At 44.5% G+C, this 27,614-nt stretch overlaps 1 protein-coding gene across 1 annotated transcript; it reads left to right on the forward strand.

Moving 5' to 3' along the window:
* The first annotated feature begins 944 nt into the window (after window positions 1-944).
* Window positions 945-24,695, forward strand: LOC141080283 (uncharacterized). The gene is made up of 11 exons (XM_073565458.1): window positions 945-1,078; window positions 1,872-2,071; window positions 3,248-3,460; window positions 5,133-5,278; window positions 5,765-5,892; window positions 7,986-8,133; window positions 21,552-21,681; window positions 21,768-21,923; window positions 23,969-24,095; window positions 24,172-24,383; window positions 24,508-24,695. Exons 2-11 carry the CDS (start codon window positions 1,912-1,914, stop codon window positions 24,678-24,680), a joined length of 1,593 nt encoding a protein of 530 aa, XP_073421559.1. The 5' UTR covers window positions 945-1,078; window positions 1,872-1,911; the 3' UTR covers window positions 24,681-24,695.
* The last annotated feature ends 2,919 nt before the right edge of the window (window positions 24,696-27,614 follow it).

Raw genomic sequence — 27,614 nt, forward strand, 5'->3', positions numbered from 1 at the left:
AGGACATATTGCTTTTGTTCTTCATCTTTTGTCAGAAGGTCGTTAAAGTCGGTTACTTCCTACCTCTTTTAATTTTTCTTTCCTAACTTTTGGATTTACAACCCTAGCGTGCTCTGATGGTTCATCTGTGCTACTGAGCAATTTATTAGCCATTACCAACTTTTCATTGTCTGTAATGGTGGGATCAAAAAACGATAATCCCACCAACTCTGCATTCAAATACCACAAATGGTTCGAAAATTTGGTCAGGGCTATTTCTGCAATGTTGTTGTCACATTCTTTATAGTCTAACAGACTATACAAAATACCTAAATCTTAAAATACCTCAATTTGGATTTTTTCAAACTTTGAGCGACGAGCGGCACGGGTTAACGTCGTTTGATCGAGCTCAAATTTTGGCTATCTCAATATCTGGAAAGGGGAATCGTTTTGTGGGGTCCAGACGGACAAAATTCCGACATCGATTTTTTTTGCGGTCACCCTAGTGCACACCTTACATGCTATTAAAAATAATAGAAAGAGATTGCGCTCACCTTCCCCAGGACCAGCAGTTCTGTCGATGTAGAAAGCATAAGCCGTTGGGCCCACAGATTGGCTGCAGTGCTGTAGATGTGATGTCACCGCTGCAGCCAGTAAACCATCACCAGAACAGCGGTAGAGAGGCAGCGCCAGACCCGGGGAGGGTACGTGCCGGACAATGCTTTCATTTCTATCACAAGCAGACTAATGGCGTAAATAGTGCTGAAAGAGGAAGACCTCTTTGATAGAAAATCTGTCAAGTTATTTAATTATTGTAGAAAAGTCAATTACATTGGTGATCATTAAAGGAGGAGTTGATCTGGCGTTCTGTGATCTAGGAAAGATGTGACAACCCTGATGTAAGCAATGGAGATTTTATCTTCAAGGTAATTGAGAATGAACTTGAGCTAATGAGTGATTTTATTGTGCCAGGTTCTGTCCGCGAATCTCTCTGCAGAGCGGGATCATACTGCACTTCACGTACAGGATTCCCCCCTCCATGTCCTGGTGGGTTCTTCTGTCCGGAGGGATCTACTACCTATAACAGCAGTGCACAGCTGTGAGTATGTGTGGCTGCAGATCTGGTGGGGGATTCATGATCACATCTAGTATTAATGTAGCATGTCCTGCGACTGCCAGGTATGATAATGTAGTTATGATCCTCTATGGATTTTTTCTTGTATTTTGGACAGATCTACAACGTATAAGTCCCTGCCCTGTGATATGCCAGAAGTCTGTACTGGGCACATATGAGATAGAATGACTTATTTTCCCGGATGCAAGCATCTAATAGTGTCCTCATAGTTAAGGGTTGTCTGTTGCGGCTCGCTGTCACATTGGTAGATGAGTGGTGTCTATTATGCTACGTCTACACACACCTGCCAGGGGGCAGTATTGTTCATCTCTATTGTTCATTAACGGTTTGAGTGGTGAGGGACCCCCTAAGTGCAACATCATTTCATCAGCCAGAGAGGCAAGCGGCCCTGCAGGACAACACATCTGGGCTTTGCATGGACAGATCATTGAATACAATGGCTCCATCTACTGCAGTGCTCGACAACTTTTGTCACGCTCAGTTTTATGAAACTATAACTCCCAGCGTTCCCTGACAGCTACAGTCTGTTAGACAGCTATCAGTGCATGATGGGAGTTGTCGTTTCAAAGCAGCTATAGCGACGGAGGTTGATGGTACATGATTAATAAGATCAGCTAAATAAAGGCATCTCCCCAATAGGACCTTTAAAATGTGCTAATCAGTCCCATCAAATATATACCTCATTACTAGCAGCTAAAATAACCACAATTCTTGCTCACCACCTACTGGCCTTTGTTTGTGTCATTGTTCCTTCCAGCTGCACGTTCCCTTATTACTGCCCTCCTGGTAGTGTGCTCATGATGTCCTGCCCAGGAGGGAGTACAGCTGTTCATGGGAGCACAGTGCGGGATTCTGCGGAATCTTCATGTCATAAATGTGGTCCAGGGACGTTCCGCAGTGCCAGCGCCTCAGATGCCACCTGTCAGCCTTGTCCAGCCGGATACAGTTGCCCACAAGGTAATTCACAAGCCTATGCTGCAGCGGGGATGCTCCTGGGGGGCTACTGATAACAGGACCTCTCGTGCAGTTTTATCAATAATACTTCAGTCTGAGGGCAGCCTGTGGTTTACTTTTAATTGCTGTCTATCCTGTGGAATACAAAATACAGCTTTGGATGTGACTAGAGTAAAAGCTATGATGTAATTTTTGCTAAATGCACAATAATTAATGCAAACTAAGTGTACTGTAACATGACTTCCAAAAATGCAGCTACACCCTAACATCAGCTGTTCTATATGTGCCTTGCTGTAAAAAAAAAATTAGGACATGCATGGACGGATCGTTCTCCGGACTAATGTACTATGATGATATGGAGGATGTCATGTCCGCCCATGTGCTAATCCTGTATGGTCAGTCCTGTGTCAGTCCTCTGCTGCTGCTTTGCCTGTTGTTTTCCATGGCATTAACTCTGCCCTTGGTGACTGACTCTGCGAGTGCTGAATCTACGCCCCTATATACCAGGTTTCTCAGATATAGACATTTATAGAGCAATGGAAACATTCCTGAATATACCATAAAGATAGATTTCACTTAAAAGAAAGTTTATATGTATAAAGATAAAAAGTTATGAGCGTTTCCATCATAACGTCATTTATTTTAGACTTCAAGCTGAGTTTATAGAATACATACATAAGGCCACTGACTGTGCGGGTTCATGGGTATATATATGGTTCAAAAGGTTCAAGCAGGTACCATAGTCATTTGCACACAGTCTTGAAGGATCTCCGCAGGAGGTTGTGCCAAACATCATGGAGAACTGTTCCCAGATCTTCTGTGTATGAGGCTTGTGTGGATCCTTCTGTCTCTTCATGTGATCCCAGATAGACTGGATGACTTGAGATCAGGGCTTTGTGGGGCCGGATCATCACCCACAGGACTCATTGTTATTAATGACATCGGCTGGATCTTGGGGATCATTGTCCAGCTGCAGAATAAGTTTGCCTTTAAGAATGATCTTCCTTTATCTTCTTCATAAACATTCCCCTCAGTAGTATGTTCACACGGTTCGTATGCAGAAGGGCCGCTATGTACTCTGATCTTGCAGAACACATAACGTTTAGGAAACCTTTAACCTGATTCATAAATGTCTGCTTGGCATCTAATTCCTCATGCACTCTGTCCCCTTTGCTATAGGTGTGGAGAACTACAAGTCCTTTCCCTGCCCCGCTGGCCATTACTGCCCATCCAGTGCCACAGCGCCGCTCCCTTGTCCATTTGGTACTTATGGTAACAGCACTCAAGGAAGACAATTAGGGGACTGCCATCCTTGCCCAGCGGGCACGTACAACCACCTCTCTGCCCAGGTATCGTGCTTTCTGTGCGGAAGCTCATCCTATTCCCAGCCAGGTGAGTTGGATCATACCTGTGGCCTAAAGAGGAATCACCCTTTGTGACTAGCTGTAGCCTGTAGGCCTTACAAGATTGCCATCCGCCAGGTGTTCATACTAGTGTGTGTCCTCTCTGGCGAGCAGAGGAAGAGTCTGAGTGGCCGATGACCTTCACTGATGACCACATGCCCTAATTAGTCAACAGTTCAAGGGTTTTCAGTTTTTTTTTGTTATTCCATAGACTTGCCCATTGTAAAAATCATGAAATCTGCATTAATCATCCTCCGCTGCTCCAGAGCTGCCCCTTCACCTCTGCCTTTGTTGACAAGCTGCCATGGTAATGTAACAACTCTAGCTCTTGACCTCTGCAGCCAATCACTGGGCTCAGCAGTCTTGTTCTGAATGCATCATCACCACTGCTGATCCCAGTGATTGGCTGCAGTAGTCACAAGCCTTGTGTCACCACCGCAACCTCACGGCAAACATTTCTTTGCAGCGCTGGAGTTGGGGTCAGTTAGTGAAACTTATTTTATTATTTCTACACAGGGTGAGCCTGGATAATAAAAAAAAAAAACAATTCTGGAAAACCCCTTTAAGTCCTGATTATAGGTAATGGCAGATAAGGCATATACAATGAATGTAAATCATATACCTTTGCATAAGTTTGATGCCAGCACCTTCCTGGATGTACCATCGTATTCTGATGTCATAGTCTGGCATTTCTGCCATGAGTGAATCCGTGGCTGTGATGGGCATCCTATGGAGTTTAAAGGGAATCTGTCACCTACTTTTGGCGGGCGATGAAAACGAGGTCGGTCCGGTCCGATGGGCGGTGTTCCCGATGTTTGCCGCCTCCCCATCCTTGGCCGCTGTCTGCAGTTTTTTGAGGAATAGGAGTAGGTGTCCGCCATTTTTTGCGCATGCGCTAAGCATTCTTGGCTCGCGCACGCGCAGTATGCTTTGCCCAACTGCGGTCAAAGCCGAAAAGCCTGACTGCGCATGCGCCGGTTAACTAAGCCCCGGAAGTATTTTGCTGTCTTCCGGGGCTTAGTTAACCGGCGCATGCGCAGTCAGGCTTTTCGGCTTTGCCCGCACTTGGGCAAAGCATACTGCGTGTGCGCGAGCCAAGAATGCTTAGCACACGCGCAAAAAATGGCAGACACCTACTGCTATTCCTCAAAAACTGCAGACAGCGGCCAAGGATGGGGAGGCGGCAAACATCGGGAACACCGCCCATCGGACCAGACCGACCTCATTTTCATTGCCCGCCAAAAGTAGGTGACAGATTCCCTTTAAGGCCGAGAGCACACGATCCATAAGTGGCAGCACTTTGGACACTACTACATGTGAACAAGGCCTATTAGTATTTGTTCTGAATATTGCAGCATTTCTCAATTGAAGTGAATGGGACAATATTGCAGTAGCCAGCACAAATGATGCCATGTGGATGGCTGCATGTGAACAGAGCAAATGAAGAAGCAGCAGAGTTATCCGGGTGCCGCGTCTCCTTCATACAGCTGAGTACCTAGGCTTCTAAGATTTGGAATCAGACCACAACTGACCGGATATTACTCACCGTAACTCTATTGCTGCGGTGGCTCCTGGTTGTCCCCAGATCTTTGTGTTTTCGTTGATTTGTCTAATGCCCCTACATTTATCCTGATGTGATTTTTATTGTGACTGACCCTCAGCTTCCAGGAGCTGCGTCTGCCGGGGACTGAACCGCTCATTCCAGGAATTTGACGGTTCCTGCATCTGTCAGGCCGGATTTGTGTTTTATGACAACCGAGAACAGCAGAGATCAGACAGCAATAGCGACTTTGATTGTCAGCCACAGGTACGGCGAAAAGAGGAGGCAAATCTGCGCTCAGCTCCATGTAGCCCTATGGGAAAAACTTGGCACATCTTAGCTGTGCCTCTCATTGGATGAATGGTTAACTATAATTACACGTCTCTCTATTTGTTGCCAAACTACAATGCCCAGCATGCCTTTGCAGACTTTCTACACAAGGGCACATTTTGAGTTGTAGATTTGAAAAGGGTAAAAACCTGTACCACACAATAGATAGACGTAAAGCGAAATACTGGATATTATCCTCCATTTATTGGACATGACCCCTGATAGAGCTGTGATTGCACTGTGTGGTGGTTTCACCACTTTTGAGCTTTACAATTCTTTAATTTTACATTCCACTTCTTAAATGTGAGTACGAAAATGTTTCCAATAACTACTTTTTCTACACCACGTTCAGTACCCAAAAATAAATGACACTTACTCCAGTTTATATTTATGATGTAATTCAAATGTGACATTTATGTGCAGGTGGAAGAGCGCTGCTCTAGTGCTGAAGTGCGCCTCTCTTCTACAAGAAAGTGTGTATCCCCCCAGCATCATGACTGCACCCTGACCTGCGGCCTTCAGGGTGGAGAGCTCAGCACAGAACTGGGAATGTCAGTCACATCATATGTGTTCACTAACTATTGTTGGAGTCACTTCTTACCTAAGTAAAACTGAAGTATTTATAAGTAAACTCTGCAGAATAGTGAGCTTGTAATAATACAGGATGTAACTGAGGATACGTAATGTAATGTATGTACACAGTGACTGCACCAGCAGAATAGTGAGTGCAGCTCTGGGGTATAACACAGGATGTAACTCAGGATCAGTAATGTAATGTATGTACACAGTGACTGCATCAGCAGAATAGTGAGTGCAGCTCTGGGGTATAACACAGGATGTAACTCAGGATCAGTAATGTAATGTATGTACACAGTGACTCCACCAGCAGAAGAGTGAGCACAGCGCTGGGGTATAATACAGGATGTAACTCAGGATTAGTAATGTAATGTATGTACATAGTGACTGCACCAGCAGAATAGTGAGTGCAGCTCTGGAGTATAATACAGAATGTAACTCAGTATCAGTTAATGTAATGTATATACACAGTGACTCCACCAGCAGAATAGTGAATGCAGCTCTGGAGTATAATACAGGATGTAACTCAGGATCAGTAATGTAATGTATGTACATGGGTCGCCCTCCCAGGGCTGTGGGGTACTCGGTACCGGGCCGGTGTCAGGGGGATGTGTCACAGCAGCGGTGACCCGGTCCGTGGCCCTGGGCGCCCAAGTAATGGGGAATGTAGTTAATGCAATAGTTCGTAACACCACCTGTGGTGTTCGGCAAGTGAGATGTGAAGCCGACGCTGCATGCAGATCCTCTGGGGCTGGTGGTGTGTTGCAGCCTAGATGGTGTAGCTCCCCACAGGTGAAGCTGTAGCCCCAGGGCAGTGTAGATGTGGTTGGCAATGGATGTAGCGGTGCCGGCAGGGTAGGAAGCAGACAAGACACAGCGGGGTGCAATTTCTGTACCTTTACTTGGTAACTGCAGTCCAGGGTCCTGATTACTGATGGTAACGGAGCAGGCTAGGCTGGAAGCAACTCAGGGATTCTCTCTCACAGACAGGCTGTGCAGTCTCCTTCCTAGCGCCTGGTGGTGTGAAGCACTCCAGTACTTAGTTACTCTAGAGTTCCTCCTGTCAGATGTTCTCAAGAACCTTACTTGCACGGCAGACAGCTGTAGCCTATCTCGGGGGCTCCTCTCTTCTGAGTCCTGGCTCTCTATCCAAGCTGCTGTTGTGCCTCAAGTCTTAGATGGGAGTAGGGCATTTACAGCCTTCTACCCCTCTGGTATCTGTTGCAGGACCTTTAGTATCCGTACAACCATAGAGACCAGGCTCCAGTTCATGCGCTCTCAAGCTGAGGGCGCTCGCCTTCCGCAGCTCAACCCACAGCTTCTCCGTACACGTCTGCACACTTCACCCTCCGCAGACTAACTAACCACCCCTTCCTCCTGCCTCTTGGCCCTCAGAGAGCACTCCTCCCCTTAATCCTGGTTCAGAGTTCCCCCTGCTGGCCTGGATTGGAACTGTGTTGCATGTATGGATTGACTGTGATAGAGACCCATCATTGCCTCCAAGCCTGGCATTACCCTCCCCTGGAGGAAGGCAAAACAAGTGTGGCGACCATACTCCTGGGGGCGCCACATACACAGTGACTGCACCAGCAGAATAGTGAGTGCAGCTCCGGAGTATAATACAGGATGTAACTCAGGATCAGTACAGGATAAGTAATGTAATGTATGTAAAGAGTGACTGTACCAGCAGAATAGTGAGCGCAGCTCTGGGGTATAATACAGGTGTAACTCAGGATCATTACAGGATACGTAATTTAATGTATGTATACAGCGACTGCACCAGCAGAATAGTGAAAGCAGCTCCGAAGTATAATACAGGATGTAACTCGGGATCAGTGCAGGATCAGTAATGTATGTACACAGTCACTGCACCAGTAGAATAGTGAGTGCAGCTCTGGAGTATAATATAGGATGTAACTCAGGATCAGTAATATAATGTATGTACACAGTGACTGCTTCAGCAGAACAGTGAGTGCAGCTCTGAAGTGTAATACAGATTATAACCCCAGATCAATACAGGATAAGTAATGTGCTATGTTTTGGATAAGCTGGAGTCCATATTCCTCAGGTGCCACTGTCTGCAGTATGTCTCGGCCGAAGAACTGTGCGATCGTTTCTGCCTCATGAAGGTTCCTCGCATATCCATGAGTTTTGGATCCAATATGCAATTCCAGCTACAGATTGAAGAACCTGAGAAGAGGAGAAGCAGAAAACTGGTAGGCAGAGGAAACTCAATCCACTTATTGCTGACGGGTCTTTATCTAACAATATGATTTGTACTGTTTCCACAGGAATTGATAATCTCAGTATAATGTACTTTTTGACTCAAACCTTTGAAAAAATGTACACTTATTTTAACCCATTATGTCACCCAGAAATTCAGAAGCCTTATGATTTTACACTTTATTTTGCTAATGCAGCCAAAGACCTGTGATACACAGTTTAGCCACCAGATGGAGATCATATACAATTTACAGTGAACTTCTGGTATTTTAAACTGCACCTGCAAATACATTGCATATATGTGAATTTTGGTTTTCTACTGTGGATATAAGTGTATTTACAAGTTTCATAGGGGGCAATTGCATATACAACAAACCTGCCTCTATGGGAATGGCCAAAAGTTTTGAAACGGACACAAATTTTTGCTTTCACAAATTTTGCTGCTTTAGATGTTATAGTGGCAATTTGCATTAACTCTTGATAAAAGAGTGATCTTATGAACTGTAAATGATTGCAGTCTTTCCTTGTCATGAAAATTATCTTAATCACAAAAACCCTCTTTCCATTGAATGTCAGCTCTGCCGCAAAAAGAGCTGCTTACATAATTTCAGTGATCTTTCAGTTAGCTCAGGTGAAAGTGTTAATGGGGACTAGACAGACAAAATCATTCTGCCATGCTGATTGAATTATGAGAGCAGACTGGTTTCTTTAAAAGGGGGCTGGAACTTGAAATCATTGTCTTCTGTAGAAGGGAACTAGGGCTTGAAATCTTCTATTAACTTTGGTTACCTCCAAGGAAACACATGCAGTCATCATTGCTTTGCATCAGATGGGCTTTACATGCAAGGGCATTGCTGCTTGTAAGATTATCTCTAAACTAACCATTTATTGGATCACAGTAAAGTGATGAACTTGGCACTCAAATGCGTGAAAAATAAATTTTCTTTCTATTGGCATCCAAATCACACGTATTCTGAACATTTTCGGTCCAGGATAGGACCTTCATCAGAGAATTTATGATTTACTGGATGCTGCCTTAAAAGCGGGTATTTTGAGAAAAAGCGCTATGTATATGCGTCGCTTTGGGATGGCGCTGGGTGGATGGTCCTTTCAGGTTTGCGGTATGCACCACTGTGAGCAGGGCGTCCCCTGCTCACAGCGGTGCATACTGCAAACCTGAAGGGACCATCCACCCAACGCCATCCCAAAGCGACGCATATACATAGCGCTTTTTCTCAAAATACCCGCTTTTAAGGCAGCATCCAGTAAATCATAAATTCTCTGTTGAAGGTCCTATCCTGGGCCGAAAACGTTCAGAATACGTGCGATTTGGATGCCAATAGAAGGAAAATTTATTTTTCACGCATTTGAGTGCCAAGTTCATCATTATACTATTTACACGGGCTGGATACCCTACTTGTGCACCTCTTTAGATCCTCAGAAAGTTTTTTTTGAGTGCCTTGTTGTTTACTACTACATTTATTGGATCACTGCAGTGAAGAAGGCTTTAAAGTGTCCAAGAAAGTCCAGCAAGTGCCCAAACTGTCTCCTAAAGGGAGATGGCCAAGGGAGATGCATCAGATGGCCAAGTTCTCCAAAAAATATGACATAGTTGTCATGGGAGATTTCAACTATCCAGACATTTGTTGGGAATCTCTCTCAGGCAAAACTAAGAGGTCAAGGAAATTCTTATCCTCTCTTGCTGACAACTTTATCTTCCAAAAGGTAAGGGAGAAAACAAGGGGAACTGCTACCTTGGATCTAATCCTTATAAACAGGGAGGAAATGGTTGAGGAGGTAAAAGTGGCTGGGACCCTAGGAGGTAGCGACCATGCTATTTTAGAATTTTGGATTACTAGAGGTGGAAGACCTGTGAAGACTCAGACGTCAAGGTTAGATTTCAGAAAGGCAGATTTTAAGGGATTCAGAAAGAGAATTGGAGGGATCCAATGGCTGGATATCCTTAAAGACAAAAATGTCCAGGAAGGATGGGAAATCTTGAAAAATGAAATTCTCAAAGCACAGTTGTTAACAATTCCGAAAAGAGGGAAGAATGGGAAGCATTTAAGGAAACCAGGATGGATGAACACAGAACTTAAGCACATGCTAAAAAGGAAGAAAAAAATGTTTATAAAATGGAAAGAGGGAGGCATATCTAAAGAAGAATATAATGCTGTCTGCAGAACCTGCAGGGCACAAATCAGATTAGCTAAAGCTGAAAATGAACTGAGGCTTGCAAGAGATGTCAAAAGCAATAATAAAGGATTTTGGGGATATGTCAAAAGTAAAAGAAAAGTCAAAGATGCTATAGGATTTTTACAGGATGAAAATGATGAAATGGTAAGACAGGATGTTGAGAAGGCTGAACTTTTAAATTCCTATTTTGCATCTGTTTTCTCTCAGAAAGGAAATGCAACATCAACTGTTATTCACTGTCCTATTAAGGGAATAGAAGAATCCAGGATATCTATAAACAGAAAGATAGTGAGGAAACACTTAGCTAACCTAAATGAATTCAAGTCTCCAGGTCCAGATGAATTACACCCCAGAGTACTGAAGGAGATAGCAGAAGAAATTTTTGAACCCCTCTCCATAATCTTTGAAAATTCTTGGAGAACAGGAGAAGTGCCAGAAGACTGGAGAAGAGCAAATGTTGTTCCTATCTTCAAAAAGGGGAAGAAGGTGGACCCAGGCAACTATAGGCCGGTGAGTCTGACTTCTATACCAGGAAAGATCTTTGAACAAATTATTAAACAACATGTATGTCAATACCTGGATAAGAATGAAGTGATTAAACAGAGTCAGCATGGGTTTCTAACTAATAAGTCATGTCAGACTAACTTAATTTCCTTCTATGACGGTATCACTGATTGGGTGGATCAAGGAAATGCTGTAGATATAGTATATCTTGACTTCAGCAAAGCATTTGACAAAGTCTCTCATACAATCCTTATTGAAAAAATGACTAAGTATGGAATGGACAAGGCAACTGTTAGGTGGATTCATAACTGGCTTAGTGATCGGACCCAAAGAGAGGTCGTAAATGGCTGCACATCCAGTTGGAAGAATGTCTCAAGTGGGGTACCACAGGGCTCTGTCCTGGGCCCTGTATTGTTCAACATCTTTATCAACGATTTAGATGAAGGAATTGAGGGTAAACTGATTAAATTTGCTGATGACACAAAGCTAGGAGGGATAGCTAATACTAGAGAAGAGAGAGAGAGGATTCAAAAAGATTTAAATAAACTGGAGAAGTGGGCAGCAACTAACAGAATGGTTTTTAACAGGGAGAAATGCAAAGTACTACATCTGGGCAATAAAAATGAAAAAAGCATATATAGAATGGGAGGAATAGGGCTAAGTGACAGCACATGTGAAAAAGACTTGGGTATACTAATAGATCACAGACTGAATATGAGTCAACAGTGTGATGCAGCAGCAAAAAAGGCAAATGCAATTCTAGGATGTATTAACAGAAGCATACAGTCTAGATCACGTGAAGTCATTATTTCCCTCTACTCCTCTTTGGTCAGACCTCATCTGGAATATTGTGTCCAGTTTTGGGCACCACATTTTAAAAAAGACATCAACAAACTGGAGCAAGTTCAGAAAAGAGCGACCAGAATGGTGACCGGTCTGCAAACCCTGTCTTATGAGGAAAGGTTGCAGGATTTGGGAATGTTTAGTTTGCAAAAGAGAAGACTGAGAGGAGACTTAATAGCTGTCTACAAATATCTAAAGGGCTGTCACATTGTAGAAGGATCAACTTTATTCTCATTTGCACAAGGAAAGACTAGAAGCAATGGGATGAAACTGAATGGGAAGAGACACAGATTAGATATTAGAAAAAACTTTTTGACAGTTAGAGTGATCAATGAGTGGAACAGGCTGCCACGAGAAGTGGTGAGTTCTCCTTCAATGGAAGTCTTCAAACAGAGGCTGGACAGACATCTGACTGGGATGATTTAGCGAATCCTGCTTTGAGCAGGGGGTTGGACCAGATGGCCCAGGAGGTCCCTTCCAACTCTACGATTCTATGATTCTATGATTCTAAAGGGGATTCAGCTACAGGACCAGTTGAACACCAGTGCAAAGCTTGCTCCATAATGGCAACTAGCAGGAGTAGTGCATCTGTACACACAATGAAACCGAGGATTTTGGAGACTGCATGGTGTCCAGAAGGACCGCAAAAGAGACACTTCTTGCCAAGAAAAAATTCAAGGACAGACTGAAATTCTTCAGGAAGTACTGAGATTGGTCAGCAGAGGACTGAAGTAAAGGTATTTCCTCTGATGAAACCCCTTGAGACCTTTAGGAAGATCTGGAAGAATGATTATCCATGAAAGAGTCCTGTGTCATCCAAAAGTAAAGCATTTTGCTACCATTAACATGTGGGGGATTCTCATTTTTTGACTAAGAACACAACGATAAATAAAGAATGGGATCTAAACCTCCAAGATCAACTGGGAGCAATGTGGGGATGACTATGATTTTGCAGCATGATGGAGACCTTGGCACAAAGCAAAAGTGATAACTAAGTAGCTTAATGAGTAAAACACTGACCTTTTGGTTCTATGACCAGGAATACCGTAGATCTCAATCGCATTGAGAACCTGTAGTCAGTGCCAAAAACGGAGGAGGTCAAACAAAAACAGCACTGGTGAGACAAGAACGGGCAGTCATTATTCAGTATTAAGCCCAGAAGCCGATATCCATCTGCCGAGGCAAAGGGCCGAAGTCCTGAAAAATAAGGGTCAGCGCTGGAAATATTAAGGATTTACAGAAACTTCATGGATTTGAAAAATAAAAGTGTAAACATTTATGAAATAATAATAATTGTACATCAGTAACAATCAAACACAAGCAGCAAGCTGTGAAAAGCAAAAGTTGTGTGAATATGTTTGGTTTCAACTCTGCACTAAATCTGCAGTTGATCTTCTCTTGTCACTGCAGTCTATTCTATCCTATTTATACTCATATGTATGACGGTCATCCTCACCTCATTTATCACTAGCCTATGAAGACATTAAAAGTGCTAATAACATTTGCTCTCCCCACCCCCAATTCATCATTTGCTCTCATCATCCCCCAGCCCCAATTCATCATTTGCTCTCCTTACCCCCACTGCCAATTTGTAAATTGCCCTAAAATTTTCACCAGCGCATCACAGAGGAGGCAGAGGGACTCCCTTGGAGCTGCATGGCCGTTTTGACAGCAATACAAGCTCTAAGCCTCCCTGCACCGAGATAAACACCACTGGCGCACGATACCCTGAGGCCCAGTGAGCAGAAGCACAAGAGGGGGCCCTGGACCGGGTCTGGGCCTACCCCCAGTAGTTCTGTTCATTGGGCCCCATAAAGCAGTAAGTGCAGTGATGCCCTGATGGCGGCTCTGCCCAGCAGTATATACCCACCAAATGGCACAAAGCTAATCAGTTTTATATTAGTGTCTCTCCCCTTCCTCCGATACTCTAGCGGCAGTGCAGGAGACATATCCACATTATGAGTCATACACCAATCCACCAATCTAGACTCCAAACAGACCTCCAAACTATGTGAGATGGTGGATAGTCTGGTTGTAGCTGTTAATTAGACCCGTAACATAATAGACGCAGAGATCTCTCCCTCTTAGCAGACCGTATCCTTCATTGCCACTCCACCCCCCCCTTAGTTTTGCCAATCATGAGGCGTTCAATGTAATCTTCACTAAGGAATTGGCGCGCTAAAACATGTGCTTCAGAAATGGGCTGAGTCTCCATCGGTGGATCCCGTGGTCTCCTGGCTTTCCACTAATACCATTCTCCCTCTCTCTGACGGATCCTCCTCCATAAAGGAGCCCTCTGACAGACACATCAAAACCATCACCAAATCAGTTTTCAAGGCCCGCGGTCTCAGCCCTCTGCCCATCATTTGCTGCTACATGGGTGGCCAAGGCAGTTTTGGCCTTTGCATACCTCTTCGTCAGGGTATTCTTGCAGATGCTCATCCTCCTGAATTGGCAGACCTATTGAACCAAATTGGTCACGCAGGGAATTAACTCCTGAAGGCTTCCCTTGATGCAGCCGCCTCTTCAGCCCTGTCATATGGCAACATCATTACTGTCCTCAGTGTCTTTTGGCTGAAGGCATGTGGAACGTGGACTCAGCATCCAGAAAATCTCTACCCGGCCTACCTTCCCAAGGTTCTCATCTTTTTGGAGAAGGACTGGTTAAAATAATCTTGAATGCCACAAAGGGGGTAAGAGCACAGTGCTTCCTCAACAGAGGGATAAACTCCCGTCCTGTCGCACAGTCCAATTTAGTTTTTTTGTGAGGTCTTCATCCCAGAACAATATCCAGCAGGACAAGTCTTCAGATCGTCAACAAAAGACACCTTCCTTCAGACCAGCCCCCGCATGGCATCTAAGAACCCACCAGTGCCGGCCATCCAGAACCGGATCCAACACATTGTCCTCGACATGACAGATCGCTTCCACCTGGGATGACTCTCAGTGGGCGGCTGTCTCCTTCAATTTCAGGACGAATGACTAGCAGTAGTCGATGACGCCTGGGTCTGGGATGTCGTCTACTACGGTTACAAGATACAATTTTCTACACTCCCTCATTTTTGTTTTTTCAAGTCCAACTCGCCATAGAATGCTTCCCTCATTCCCAGGTGTTTTAAAGTTATCACCTCGCTCTCCAAGGCAGGCGTCATCATCCCAGTTCCACCACCAGAACACTTTTCGGGTTTATATTCTAGCCTCTTTGTGGTTCCAAAGAAGGATGGCTCAGTTCGTCCCATCCTGGACCTCAAATTATTGAACAGACATGTGCGTCTACAATACTTTAGTATAGAATCTCTTCAGTCAGTCAGGGCTCCCATGAAGCCCGAGAAATTCCTATTCTGGACATGAATAGGAATGAAGTTTTAACGGCTATTCAACAGTCTCATTTGGATGTTTGTTGCTGGAACTTTTTTGTTTGATTACCACAGCCTCTTTTTCCGAGCACCATCCTGGAGTCCACACCCAAAGCCACAGAAATTCATCTAATGGTGAGCTGAATACCCTTTTTTTTTCTTGTATATTTTCAATACTTAACAGTCCAGACCGATGGACCTCTCGGTAATCGTCTCTTCCCATTAACTTTCCGGAGCTCAGGACAATCTTCCTTGCTCTACTTCACTGGCAAAACCAACTCCAAATCGAGCGCAGTCCGACGGCGCCACAGTGGTGGCATACATCAATCACTAAGAGGGAACTCGAAGTCAAGCAGTGATTTCAGAGGTGACTTGGATCCTATTGTGGACCTAGCAAAATGTTGCGGCAATCTCAGCAGTACACATTCCAGAAGTGGAAAACTGGACAGCAAACTTTCACAAGCGAGAGTCTGTGGTAGCCGGCGAATGGTCCCTGAATCCATCAGTCTTTCATAAGGTTTGTCTCAGATGGGGAACTTCCAACATCGACCTGATGGCGTCCAGACTGAATCGCAAGGTTCCACAGTTCTTATCCAAATCCCGCGACCCACTAGCAATTGCTTCTGAAGCACTAGCAATTCCCTAGACACAGTTCTCCCCCTCATATCTGTTTCCACCTCTACAGCCAATACCCAAGGTGGTCTAGAAGATCAAAACTGAGGGAGTGCCGCCATACTCGTCCAGACTTGCCCAGGAGACCCTGGTACACAGAAGTAATCAATCTCCTTGTGGACACTCCTTGGAAAGTTCCGAATCTTCCAGACCTTCTGTTGCAGGGTCCTCTCTTTCAGAATTCTCAGTCGCTCAATTTAATGGCATGGCTCTTGAGGCTGCAGTCCTAAGATCTGCTGTGTTTTTCAATCAAGTCGTTCAGCCCACGATCAGAGCAAGGAAACCCTCCTCCTCTCGCATTTACAATCATATCTGAAAAGCCTTTTTACATGGTTGTGAAACTAACCAGACCTCCCCAATGGTTTTTCATCTACCATCTATTTTGTCCTTTTTGCAGTGGGGTCTGGAATCCGAATTGTTGGGAATTCCCTGACAAACAGGCATTCCACACATGTATTCAAGCTGTCTAGCAGTCGCAAATCATGCAGATAAGATGACAAAAACTAAATCTCCGAGCACGCTAAAATACTCTGAGGACACCCGAGCATGCTTGGGGAAAACCCGAGCAACGAGTATACACGCTCATCAGTAATCTCTACCCCTTCAAGTGGTGTGCGAACCCAGACGGGCAGGGTAAGCACAGTCTGCCCTGGCGGCAGAACAAGTTTAGTCGAGGCTGGAATTATCACTTTTCCCAACGTCCCCCCCTGTCACTGGAGGACTCTTGAGCCTGAGTTACACGGATCAAATGTTGGAACACTCTCCTCTGGGGCGTGTGTGGGCTGCACTGCTTCAGAATTGCATCAGAGGGCTTACTGATTAGGAGGCTCCCGACCTGCTTTAGGACATTCATCCCCAGAGTGACGGCATGCCCATTACTTACTTCTCCATGGGTCAGCACCACCCCTTTGCGCCCCAGGTCCTTGCCAGAAAGGGTTATATGCATCCACACCACTCATGCGACCGGAATGGGCAAGTGATTGGCAGCTGTCAACTTTATCACCGGACTCCACTCAGGCCGCACTGCTTCAGGAAAATGTTGTCGGAAATAGGTTTCAGGCATCGTAGTCACCTGCGAGCCAGTATCCACCAGGCAACGTGCTACTCGTCCGTCCATTTCGGCCCAGACCAAAGGGCACGTTGAGACTAGATTTGTGGGACTTCTACTACTCCTTCATGACTGTTCAGGCTTGGGGCAGTGGCAGGGGTCTCCCCCTACATGGGCACTCTCTAGCCAAAATGTCCAGTCTCGCCACAATTAAAGCAGGTGAGGGGCCTCTCTCTGCGGAACATTCTGGATTCCCGTCGGAGGTCCGGGTCATCTCTGCCCCCTGGCGGATTTGGAGTTCCCCCAGACTTCTTTACCTCAGCCAACTCCCCTCTAATATCTTGAAGTTCTCTGCAATTCTTACACCCATTGGGGTTCAATGATCTTGTTTACAGATACCTCTCCACTCTGGACCTTCCCTACCGGGACTGTCACCCTCTGCTCTTGCTCCTGTGTGTGGGCTTTGCTTCCCACCTCAGAAAAAGTCAGGCGTGGGTTCACCCGCAAGTGCTCCCATAGGGCCTGTTTCATCAGCACTTCTCAGAAGCCCGCAGCATTACGTCAGTAGGGCCTACACCTATGCTGTCTTTTCTAACGATGGCAGTGTGTAAATCTTGGAGAGCATTCATATACTGGGTCATAGTCTCCCCCTACTGCATACAACTAAGTAGGCGCATCCTCAGATTCCCTACATCCGTGGGGTCCCCATGGGTCTCTTCCAAAATTTGCAGCACCTTGTTAAAGGTGTCCCGTTCTCTGGGGGGTCGTAGCATAACTAAGTCTCTAGCTTCTCCATCTAACACCATTATAGCCACCTCGGCTTCTAATGCAGTGGTCATGGGGTGCATTCTCATCATCCTCCTTATTCATTCAGTCCAGCTCCATAACATGGTATTGTTCCCCATGAACTTAGGGAGATTGTTCAACATTGCCCCCAGGGAAATACTGGACCTAGGGCCGCCCCCAACCGCTTGATCTGCCACCTTTATGCTGTTAGACTGCATCCTGCCGACTATGCCAAGTGTAAGGTACAGCAGGAACGCGGGATGCAGTGACGAGCAGGAACGCGGGATGCAGTGACGAGCAGGAGGCAGATCAAGAGTGAAACAGTGTTTAATACACGGAATACTCCACGCAGGGAGAGAATAGGGGAGGTATGGGACGTTAAGGTTCAGGAAGAGAACAAGTGTTCAAATAACGGGTAAACTTATCAGTCTGATGTTTCCAGAGGATGGAGGCTTGGAGATCCCGCAGTGGCGTCGTAGGAGACACGTGAAGTCTCTGCCCTGGTCCTGGAGGAATGTGAGGCACTGTCTCCTGATAACCGCGACGTATCCTGGCTGTCCTAGGCGTAGTCTTGCGGTACCAGGGCAAGGTGTCCATGGAGGAGGCATCTGTGGCGTCGGTGCAGAAGGATGGAGATCAGCGGTGGGGACCGGGAATATCCTAGCAGTATCTGCGTGTTTACCCCAGTCAGGCTTACAGCGTGTACCATCATCAGGCAGCAGTACAGTAAGGGACATCTCCTCAGTGTCGGAGGTGAGAGCGCGCACAGTCACGCGCTGCTTGCAGCCTGGCTGCGCATGTGTTGTCCGTCGGCAAAGCGGCCTGGTCTCCTGGCGTCGGGCTGTGGAGATTGTGTCAACCTTCTCCTGCTGCGCACACTGTCTTCCCACCAAAGAGAGTTTTGGCGCGCTCTGTCCCTTTTATCATGGACCCACCCCCTGTAGTCAAATGCAGAGGTCTGTCCCAGTCAGAAAGTCCTTCCCCCCCCGACAACAATGGTGACAACCCCAATAGTTCCTGCAAGCCTCAGTGGCCTGAGCTCTAACTTGAGGGTCCTGCCTCTTTACCCACACTTGGAACTACTTTTGAACGTCCCATGTATTCCTGTGCTCCCCAGTCACGTGGTAGAGAAATGAAGATTAAGGGTGCCTACCGTAAAATCTTTCTCTGAGTCTTCATTGGGGGACACAGCACCCACCCTTGTTTACCGTTGTGTTATGTTATGGTTTGTTGTATTCATGTTGTTTTTCATACTGCTTTCTCACTAATTGATTAGCTTTGTGCCAGTTGGTGGGTATATACTGCTGGGGAGGAAGCTAACTTGGTTTGCTGTGTCCCATGGTTTTGCAGTGTCTCCCAAAGAAGGCTCCAAGAAAGAAGAAACCCAAAATCTTCATTTTCCAGGACCCTTTCAGAAGCCAGCAGTGAGTAGAGATCGCGATAAACCAGAGATTAGCTGAGGGGTCTGGTGGCTGATGATTCTGACAAAGACCACTAGGGCAGTCATGGGGGGTCATTTCATAACAATTCCTTTTCTTTTGGCTGGTTTTGAAATAAGTCCTGGAAAACCCTGTTAAATGTGTGAAAAGTTGTGCTATATCTATGTCACATATGAATAACCCTCTTGTGATGATACAGTACATTTCCCAGAATGCTCTGCTGCTGTGCCATACAACCCGCCTGTTCTACACAATGTATTTTCTAAGAAAGTTTCAATGAGCCGTAGCACAAATTCACAGAAGGTCTGAAGTCATTGCACTCTCACTTTTGTCCTGTTTGTCATGTTTGTCGATGTTTGTTTTTCTTTCCTTCTGTGTTGATCCTGACAACCCGGTTGCTGTCAGTAAGGCAATAAGCCTGGTGAAAATGGGTGGATTCCTATCTTTAATGGCAGCATTGGGGGGAAAAGTGCCCCTGGTTGTTCTTCAGCCATTTTATTGTAATCATAATTATGATTTTGATCAATATTGGTGTCCAAGGACCTGGACAACACCTATAACTATGAGAGTCCATGCACAGAAAAAAAGCAATCTGCACTGCTGCCACACCTGAACGTACTACTCACAGTACCATAGCGCTGTCGGCATCTGTGCCAGGACCTTCAGGTGCCCACCCAGGAAATAACAAAGCCAATGGTCCGTGCAGAAGAAAAGAAGAGGGTGGCACTCGCCGTCCTGTAAAATCCAGTATTTATTGAAACATCGTTAAAACAGGACCCTTAGAAGCACACAAGCGCAAATCTGTCGTCGTCCATATGTTCCACTCCCCTGCCGTGGATGTTTTAATGATGTCTCAATAAATACCAGATTTTACAGAATGGAGAGTGCCATCCTCTTCTTTTCTTCTGCATGGACCATAACAATGAGAGTGACTCACAAAGATAGCATTCAGGACTACATTTTTTTGTGGATTACCCATATTCTAATGGAAGAGTGGTGTAATACTAAATCTAATATATAAAGCTCAAAGTGTGTGTGTGTGTGTGTGTGTGTGTGTGTATGTCCGGGATAGGCATCCGCACCGTCGCAGCTACAGCCACAAAATTTGGCACAGTCGCACGTCTGGACCCCGAGAGCATCCTAAGCTATGTTGTGAGGCGTAATTTTAACCCCGCGTGTTCCAATTCACCAAACAAATTTGCCCCCATCTACATACTGGGGAAAAAGTGTGTGCGCATCAAGCCCCACCCCTCGTTATGATGTCATAATGCACCTATTTGCATACTGGGGAAACAGTGTGTGGGTATCAAGCCCCGCCCCTCATTATGATGTCACATTGGTTGACTATGGGATGGAGGATGGGTATATGGGCACTGGACTATGGGATGGAGGATATGTATGACGGGTATATGGGCACGGGACTATGGGATGGAGGATATGTATGACGGGTATATGGGCACGGGACTATGGGATGGTGGATATGTATGATGGGTATATGGGCACTCGACTATGGGATGGCGAATATGTATGATGGGTATATGGGCATGGGACTGTGGGATGGAGGATGTGTGATGGGTATATGGGCACTGGACTATGGGATGGAGGATATGTATGACGGGTATATGGGCACGGGGCTATGGGATGGAGGATATGTATGATGGGTATATAGGCATGGGACTATGAGATGAAGGATGTATGATGGTATATGGACACTCGACTATGGGATGGAGGATATGCATGACGGGTATATGGGCACGGGACTATGGGATGGCGGATATGTATGATGGGTATATAGGCACGGGACTATGGGATGGAGGATATGTATGATGGGTATATGGGCATGGGACTATGAGATGAAGGATGTATGATGGGTATATGGACACTCTACTATGGGATGGAGGATATGCATGATGGGTATATGGGCACGGGACAATGGGATGGCGGATATGTATGATGGGTATATGGGCATGGGACTATGAGATGAAGGATGTATGATGGGTATATGGGCACTCGACTATGGGATGGAGGATATGTATGATGGGTATATGGGCACGGGCCTATGGGATCGTGGATATGTATGATGGGTATATGGGCACGGGACTATGGGATGGAGGATAATTATAATTTGCTATAACCACAGTTAGTTACTATGCCCGGGCAGCGCCGGGCTCTTCAGCTAGTTAGTAATAAAGTATCAGTATTTTCCTCCATAAGGGTCTTCAGCCATAATGCTGTTAGTTATAACCAAGGGAAACAATTTATCAACATTTTTTAGATTGTCACTTATGTTATGCTCTTAGCGTCTACCTCCGCATCTGACTATTAATTGCAGTCATGGGTGAAATTAGCAACATTTAGAAACCTTTTCCTTATGATGACCATTCTTGCTGTTGCAGACTTGTCATTAGTGGGGGCTGTTTAATGGAAGAATGTCCTGATATGTGATGTCCACAGTGGATCTCTATGGCTAGGACCAGTACTAGCCGTGTATCCTCTTAGCTGTCATTACTGCAGGTTTTTCCCGTGTATCCCTATTCTTACCCTAGAGTTTTACCCTTCTATCTCAGGAGGTGACAAATATCCTGGGCCCGGATCACCACCTATGGAGCAGCGAGCAAGTGCATCTTGTGCTGTTCAGTCCCAGCGGTGTATTTGGCATCATTCTGGCAAGCGCACACATCGAGTCTTTTCTGACAGGTCAGATAATTGTAATATTCATGTTAGGTATGTTATAAGCTGTTTCCAAAAAGGATTAAAATCTCGAGAACAGCACTTGTTTTTAGGAGACTCATGGTCAGTGCCATCACCCAGGAAATCACGAGCAGGAGATCCGGTTCTTGCATCACCAGACCCGGCATCATTACCCAGAATACCCAATCCCATCCTGTGCCTCAGAAAGGGCGACGTGGTGTTATTTCAGCTGAGCATATCGCAAAATGGTAATGTCACTGGATCACTAGTAGGTTTCTATTTTAGTGGTAAGTTACATACTGTATATGTATATCTATAAGTTACATATTGGTACAACTATGTATTATAAGTACATTACTTGTCTTCCACAGTCTGTGTATCACAGTACAAAGCAAAATATTCATTCATTTTATTGTTTATGCAGCATGAAAGTCATCAACCCATATAAAGGGTGATGTGTGGTCGCCAACTTGTCTGGAGACAGAAGGTTCATATCAATCGGTCTGTCCTTATAGAGCTTTTATCAGTCCCACGTCAACTGGCCATTAAAAAAGCACTTCCATCAAAATTGTTATCATCTTAATATATTGCATCTATCATATTATATAGCACTGTGTATTTGCAATTGCTCATTTTGCCTTACTACCTAGTTTTTTTCGGTTAGAAGATAAACCTTACAATATCTGTCTATTGTGATGGATGAAAAATTGTGGAATTGCAGAATAATATATTATCCATCTGAAATTGACAGTATTTGGGTTTATCTGAACGTTAAGTAGGGTATATTATGTAAACTGGGATGTAGTAATACAAGTCTTTAATACAGCCATGGATCAGAATACTACTAAATACTACTAATGGCTTGAGGGCCACACCAGGGTCTATAGATTCAGAGCAGGTGGTCTGTTCAGTATCAGAAATACTGGAGCAATGAAGACAACAGCAAGGACCCGAGATCAGGAAAACAATGCTGATGTCTAATTACCAAACTTTCAGTTGCCCAGAAAGCAAGGATCGTTCTTCCTACTGACCAGAAAAGAGGTTCACATCGCAGAAAGGACTGTAGCTGCTGTACAAGCCCAGAGGCCAATAAGAAAAAGTGATTAAACAGGTCCTGTGCTACTGTCATAAAGAGGATGAGGATAGAAAACGTCTAAGTAGAGGAGATGAAACTTTGTCTTTGGTGAATAAAATGGGTAAAAAATCCACAATTCTATCTGACTGCTGGAAGAATCATTGCTTCTTTCCTGCATTGTGGTTACTGTGGAGGAAAAGAAGCATCTACATCCAAAATATGTAGAAGGGCGTCTGTCACAATAAATTTGCACTGCAACAACATTGCCTTGTAGGAAATAGAGCAGCAATAAATATCAGTCTTTTAATTCTGTTTCTCTGTTGCCTGTAAAAAAAAAAAAAAAAAAAAGACAAAAATTTAATATGCAAATAAAGGTGCTCAGTACATACTAGGTGTGCCTCAGTGCACCGCTCCACCCATTTATTTACATTACTGCCCCTCCTGCCTTCTATATCGGTTAACCGTGGTGCTTGCCCAGAACCAGCATTGCCTGAAGACAAACCTCTTTTATGTGATCCCTGTCTCTGTACAGGTGGGAGCACAGAAATCGCTCTCTCCACGCTTTTGACATTGCTCATTTCCTCTATCAGTTCAGGAGAGAGCACAGAAATCTCTGTCACCTGGCTTCTGACACTGCTCGTCTCCTATGCGCTCAACTCTGTGCAGAAGAGCTCTCAGAAATATCTCTCCTCGCTTCTGATATTGCTTGCCTCCTCTATCACCGCAGTTCAGAAGAGAGCACACAAATCTTTCTCCCCTCGCTTCTAACACTGCTCCTCTCCTCTCACCTCAGTTCAGAAGAGAGCACACAAATCCTTCTCTCGTCGCTTCTGACATTGCTCGTCGCCTCTGACCTCAGTGCAGAAGAGCGCAAACTAATCTCTCACTCCTCGCTTCTGACATTGCTTTCTCCTTTATCACTTCAGTACAGAAGAGAACACACAAATCTCACTCTCCTCGCTCCTGACATTGCTCTTCTCTGCTATCACTTCAGTGCAGGAGAGAGCACACAAATCTCTCTTCTCGCTTCTGACATTGCTCTTCTCCAGAATCACTTCAGTGCAGGAAAGAGCAGACAAATTTGTCTCTTTGCAGTTACATTGCTGCACAGATTTACCTTAGTAATATCATAAGTAAGGAGAGAGTGAGTTATTATCCCCTGTATCGTATGTCAGGACATAGGCTATCTAATAACACATCCTATCTGGTGTATTACAGAGCGGACGTCCAGTCATTATCCCCTCTATCAGAAGGATCACTTGTTTAATACTAACCCTCACTGGGATTTTGGGGCATTCAGAAGGCTCAACCACCTCATCAGGGAGACCCATGTGAATGTTTCCAGGTAGTCACTGTCTACTCCCAGGTTATCACTTTAACCCCTTGCACAGGACACTGATCGTGTGTTATCTATGTTGTAGATTCGCCCACGTGTTCACAGATCCTGGTACATATGTTTTCGTGGACAACAGGATTAGGGATCGATCACTTTTTGTGATGGTGAAAGAAAATAATGTGTATTGTGATCCGGGGGCCTCACGTGTCCAGCCATCTTCTCCATATCAGCTTGTCAAGCAGGGTATCGTCACCCAGCACAGGCTCCACCTGGCACCAAACTGGCCTGCCGTTTTGGGTAATATATCAGTGCCTTCATATTGTGTATAGTGCGGGCATAAGTGGAAGAGGGGCGGCATTTTATCCTATTATACTGTGTCTGTAGCTGTAATACTAATGTCGTCATCTTGTATGTGCTGTAGGTATCCTGCTGCTGCTCCTCATAGTTATGGTCTCCCTGCTGGTCCTCACCTTGGTACTACGACCCTCACTCTACACCCCCTGCCCGCTGAAGAACTGGAAGCCCAGATGGAGGAGCCTTGGAGAACCCTATATCCCACCTGAATATGTGCTCACACAAGACAGGTGGTCTTAGTGATACGAAGTATAGTATATATTATTTATAATACTCTGATATGGAGTATATATTTAGACAATACAACATATGACCCTCCATGCAGCGGCATGTAAAAGTTCGGTTAAGCAAGTTGGAGATGAAATGATCGCTATAAGGCCTAAAGTTAAAGATGACACATTTCCTTTATATTTTAGGCAAAAAAAATATGTATATAAGGATCCTTGTCCTTTGGCAAGACTACTAACGTTATAGTGCATACCTCAATAAACATGAGAGTGTCATGAACAAAGAGAGTCATGCCGGCTCAGACTGTGCCCGGATTAACAAGGCCCGCGTCTGATGTCGAGGAACCAGGACAATCTGATGATAAATAGTCTACTGGAACAAACCATACATGGACAAGGCAAGAGCACCTGAATCTGATGAAATGCTATTATCATAGAATGGTAGAGTTGGAAGTGACCTCCTGGGTCATCAGGTCCAGCCCCCTGCTCAAAGCAGGATTCAGATTCACCAAATCATCCTAGACAGATGTCTGTCCAGCCTGTTTGAAGACTTCTATTGAAGGAGAACTCACCACCTCTCGTTGCAGCCTGTTCCACTCATTGATCAACCCTAACTGTCAAAAAGATTTTTCTAATATCTAATCTGTCTCCTCCCATTCAGTTTCATCCCATTGCTTCTAGTCTTTCCTTGTGCAAATGAGAATAAAGATGATCCTTCTACAGTGTGACAGCCCTTGAGATATTTGTAGACTCCCTTCAGTCTTCTCTTTTGCAAGCTAAACATTCCCAAAACCTGCAACCGTTCCTCATAGGACATGGTTTGCAGACCGGTCACTATTCTGGTCGTTCTTCTCTGAACTTGCTCCAGTTTGTTGATGTCTTTTTTTAAATGTGGTGCCTAAAACTGGACACAGTATTCCAGATGAGGTCTGACCAAAGAGGAGTAGAGGGCAGTAATGACTTCATGTGATCTAGACTGTATGCTTCTGTAAATACATCCTAGAATTGTATTTGCCTTTTTTGCTGCTGCATCACACTGTTGAATCATGTTCAGTCTGTGATCTATTAGTATGCCCAAGTCTTTTTCACATGGGCTGTTGCTTAGCCCTATTCCTCCCATTCTGTATATGTTTTTTTCATTTGTATTTCCCAGATGTAGTACTTTGCATTTTTCCCTGTTAAAACCATTCTGTTAGTTACTGTCCACTGCTCCAGTTTATGTATATCTTTTTGAATCCTCTCTCTCTCTCTTCTCTAGTATTAGCTATCACTCCTAGCTTTGCATCATTGCCAAATTTAATCTGTTTACTCACAATTCCTTCATCTAAATCATTGATAAAGATGTTGAACAATACAGGGCCCAGGACACAACCCTGTGGTACCCCACTTGAGACATTCTTCCAACTGGATGTGCAGCCATTTACGACCACTGTTTGGGTCCGATCACTAAGCCAGTTATGAATCCACCTAACAGTTGCCTTGTTCATTCCATACTTAGCCATTTTTTCAATAAGGATTGTGTGAGATACTTTGTCAAATGCTTTGCTGAAGTAAAAATATACTATATCTACAGCATGTCCCTGATCCACCCAGTCAGTGATTCTGTCATAGAAGGAAATTAAGTTAGTTTGACATCACTTATTAGATACAAACCCATGCTGACTGTTTAATCACTTCATTCTTATCCAGGTACTTACATACATGTTGTTTAATAATTTGTTCAAAGATCTTTATTGGTATAGAAGTCAGACTCACTGGCCTATAGGTCCCTGGGACCACTTGCTTTCCTTTTTTGAAGATAGGAACAACATTTGCTCTTCTCCAGTCTTCTGGGACTTCTCCTGTTCTCCAAGAATTTTCAAAGATTATGGAGAGTGGTTCAAAAATTTCTTCTGCTACCTCCTTCAGTACTCTAGGGTGTAATTCATCTGGACCTGGAGACTTGAATTCATTTAGGTTGGCTAAGTGTTTCCTCACTATCTTTCTGTTTATAGATATCCTGGATTTTTCTATTCCCTTAATAGGACAGTGAAAATCAGTTGATGTTACATTTCCTTTCTGAGAGAAAACATATGCAAAATAGGAATTTAAAAGTTCGGCCTTCTCAACATCCTGTTTTACCATTTCATAATTTTCATCCTGTAAAAATCCTATACATCTTTGACTTTTCACATATCCCCAAAATCCTTTTTTATTGCTTTTGACGTCTCTTGCAAGCCTTAATTCATTGTCAGCTTTAAATAATCTGATTTGTGTCCTGCAGGTTTTGCAGACAGCATTATATTCTTTAGATATGCCTCCCTCTTTCCATTGGATAAACATTTCTTTATAACTTTTTAGCATGTGTTTTAAGTTCCGTGTTCATCCATCCGGGTTTCTTTAAATGCTTCCTATTCTTCCCTCTTTTCGGAATTGTTAATGATTGTGCTTTGAGAATCTCAGTTTTCAAGATTTCCCATTCTTCCTGGACACTTTTGTCTTTAAGGATATCCAGCCATTGGATCCCTCCAATTCCCTGAGTCTCTTAAAATTTGCCTTTCTGAAATCTAACTTTGACGTCTGAGTCTTCAACAGAGATTATAACAGCAGACCAAAGGAGAGAAGATATATGAAGCATATGAGGAGATTTTGGATGGATGCAAGATCTGCATTTCTACTGACTGAGAAACAACTGGTCACCGAACTTTTCAATATCATAAAGCGAAAGCTATTATCACAACTTGAGATGGATCAACTGCAATACAGATCTACCCCACATGAAGACCTAGAAGAACAACATGTGCAACCCCCTGAAAATCCTGTTCCTATCCTGCAAGTAGAATGCACTGCAGTTGATCTGAAACAGAAGATCTTAGATAAACTAAATACCATCAATACCAGAGATCGACTACCAAGGTTCAGCAAAGAAACACTACCAGACAGTATGCTAGAAGATGCCAATAGAGCA

The sequence above is a fragment of the Dendrobates tinctorius genome, unplaced genomic scaffold, assembly GCF_039654945.1.
Source record: "Dendrobates tinctorius isolate UK_male_01 unplaced genomic scaffold, ASM3965494v1 ptg000831l, whole genome shotgun sequence".
Lineage (NCBI taxonomy): Eukaryota > Metazoa > Chordata > Amphibia > Anura > Dendrobatidae > Dendrobates > Dendrobates tinctorius.

Excerpts from the sequence above, each read along its gene's own strand:
- LOC141080283 (XM_073565458.1), top strand. The coding sequence starts at position 1,912 with ATGATGTCCTGCCCAGGAGGGAGTACAGCTGTTCATGGGAGCACAGTG. Across the intron at positions 5,279-5,764 it reads ACTTTGATTGTCAGCCACAG|GTGGAAGAGCGCTGCTCTAG; the intron begins GTACGGCGAAAA and ends ATTTATGTGCAG. Across the intron at positions 24,384-24,507 it reads AAACTGGCCTGCCGTTTTGG|GTATCCTGCTGCTGCTCCTC; the intron begins GTAATATATCAG and ends TATGTGCTGTAG.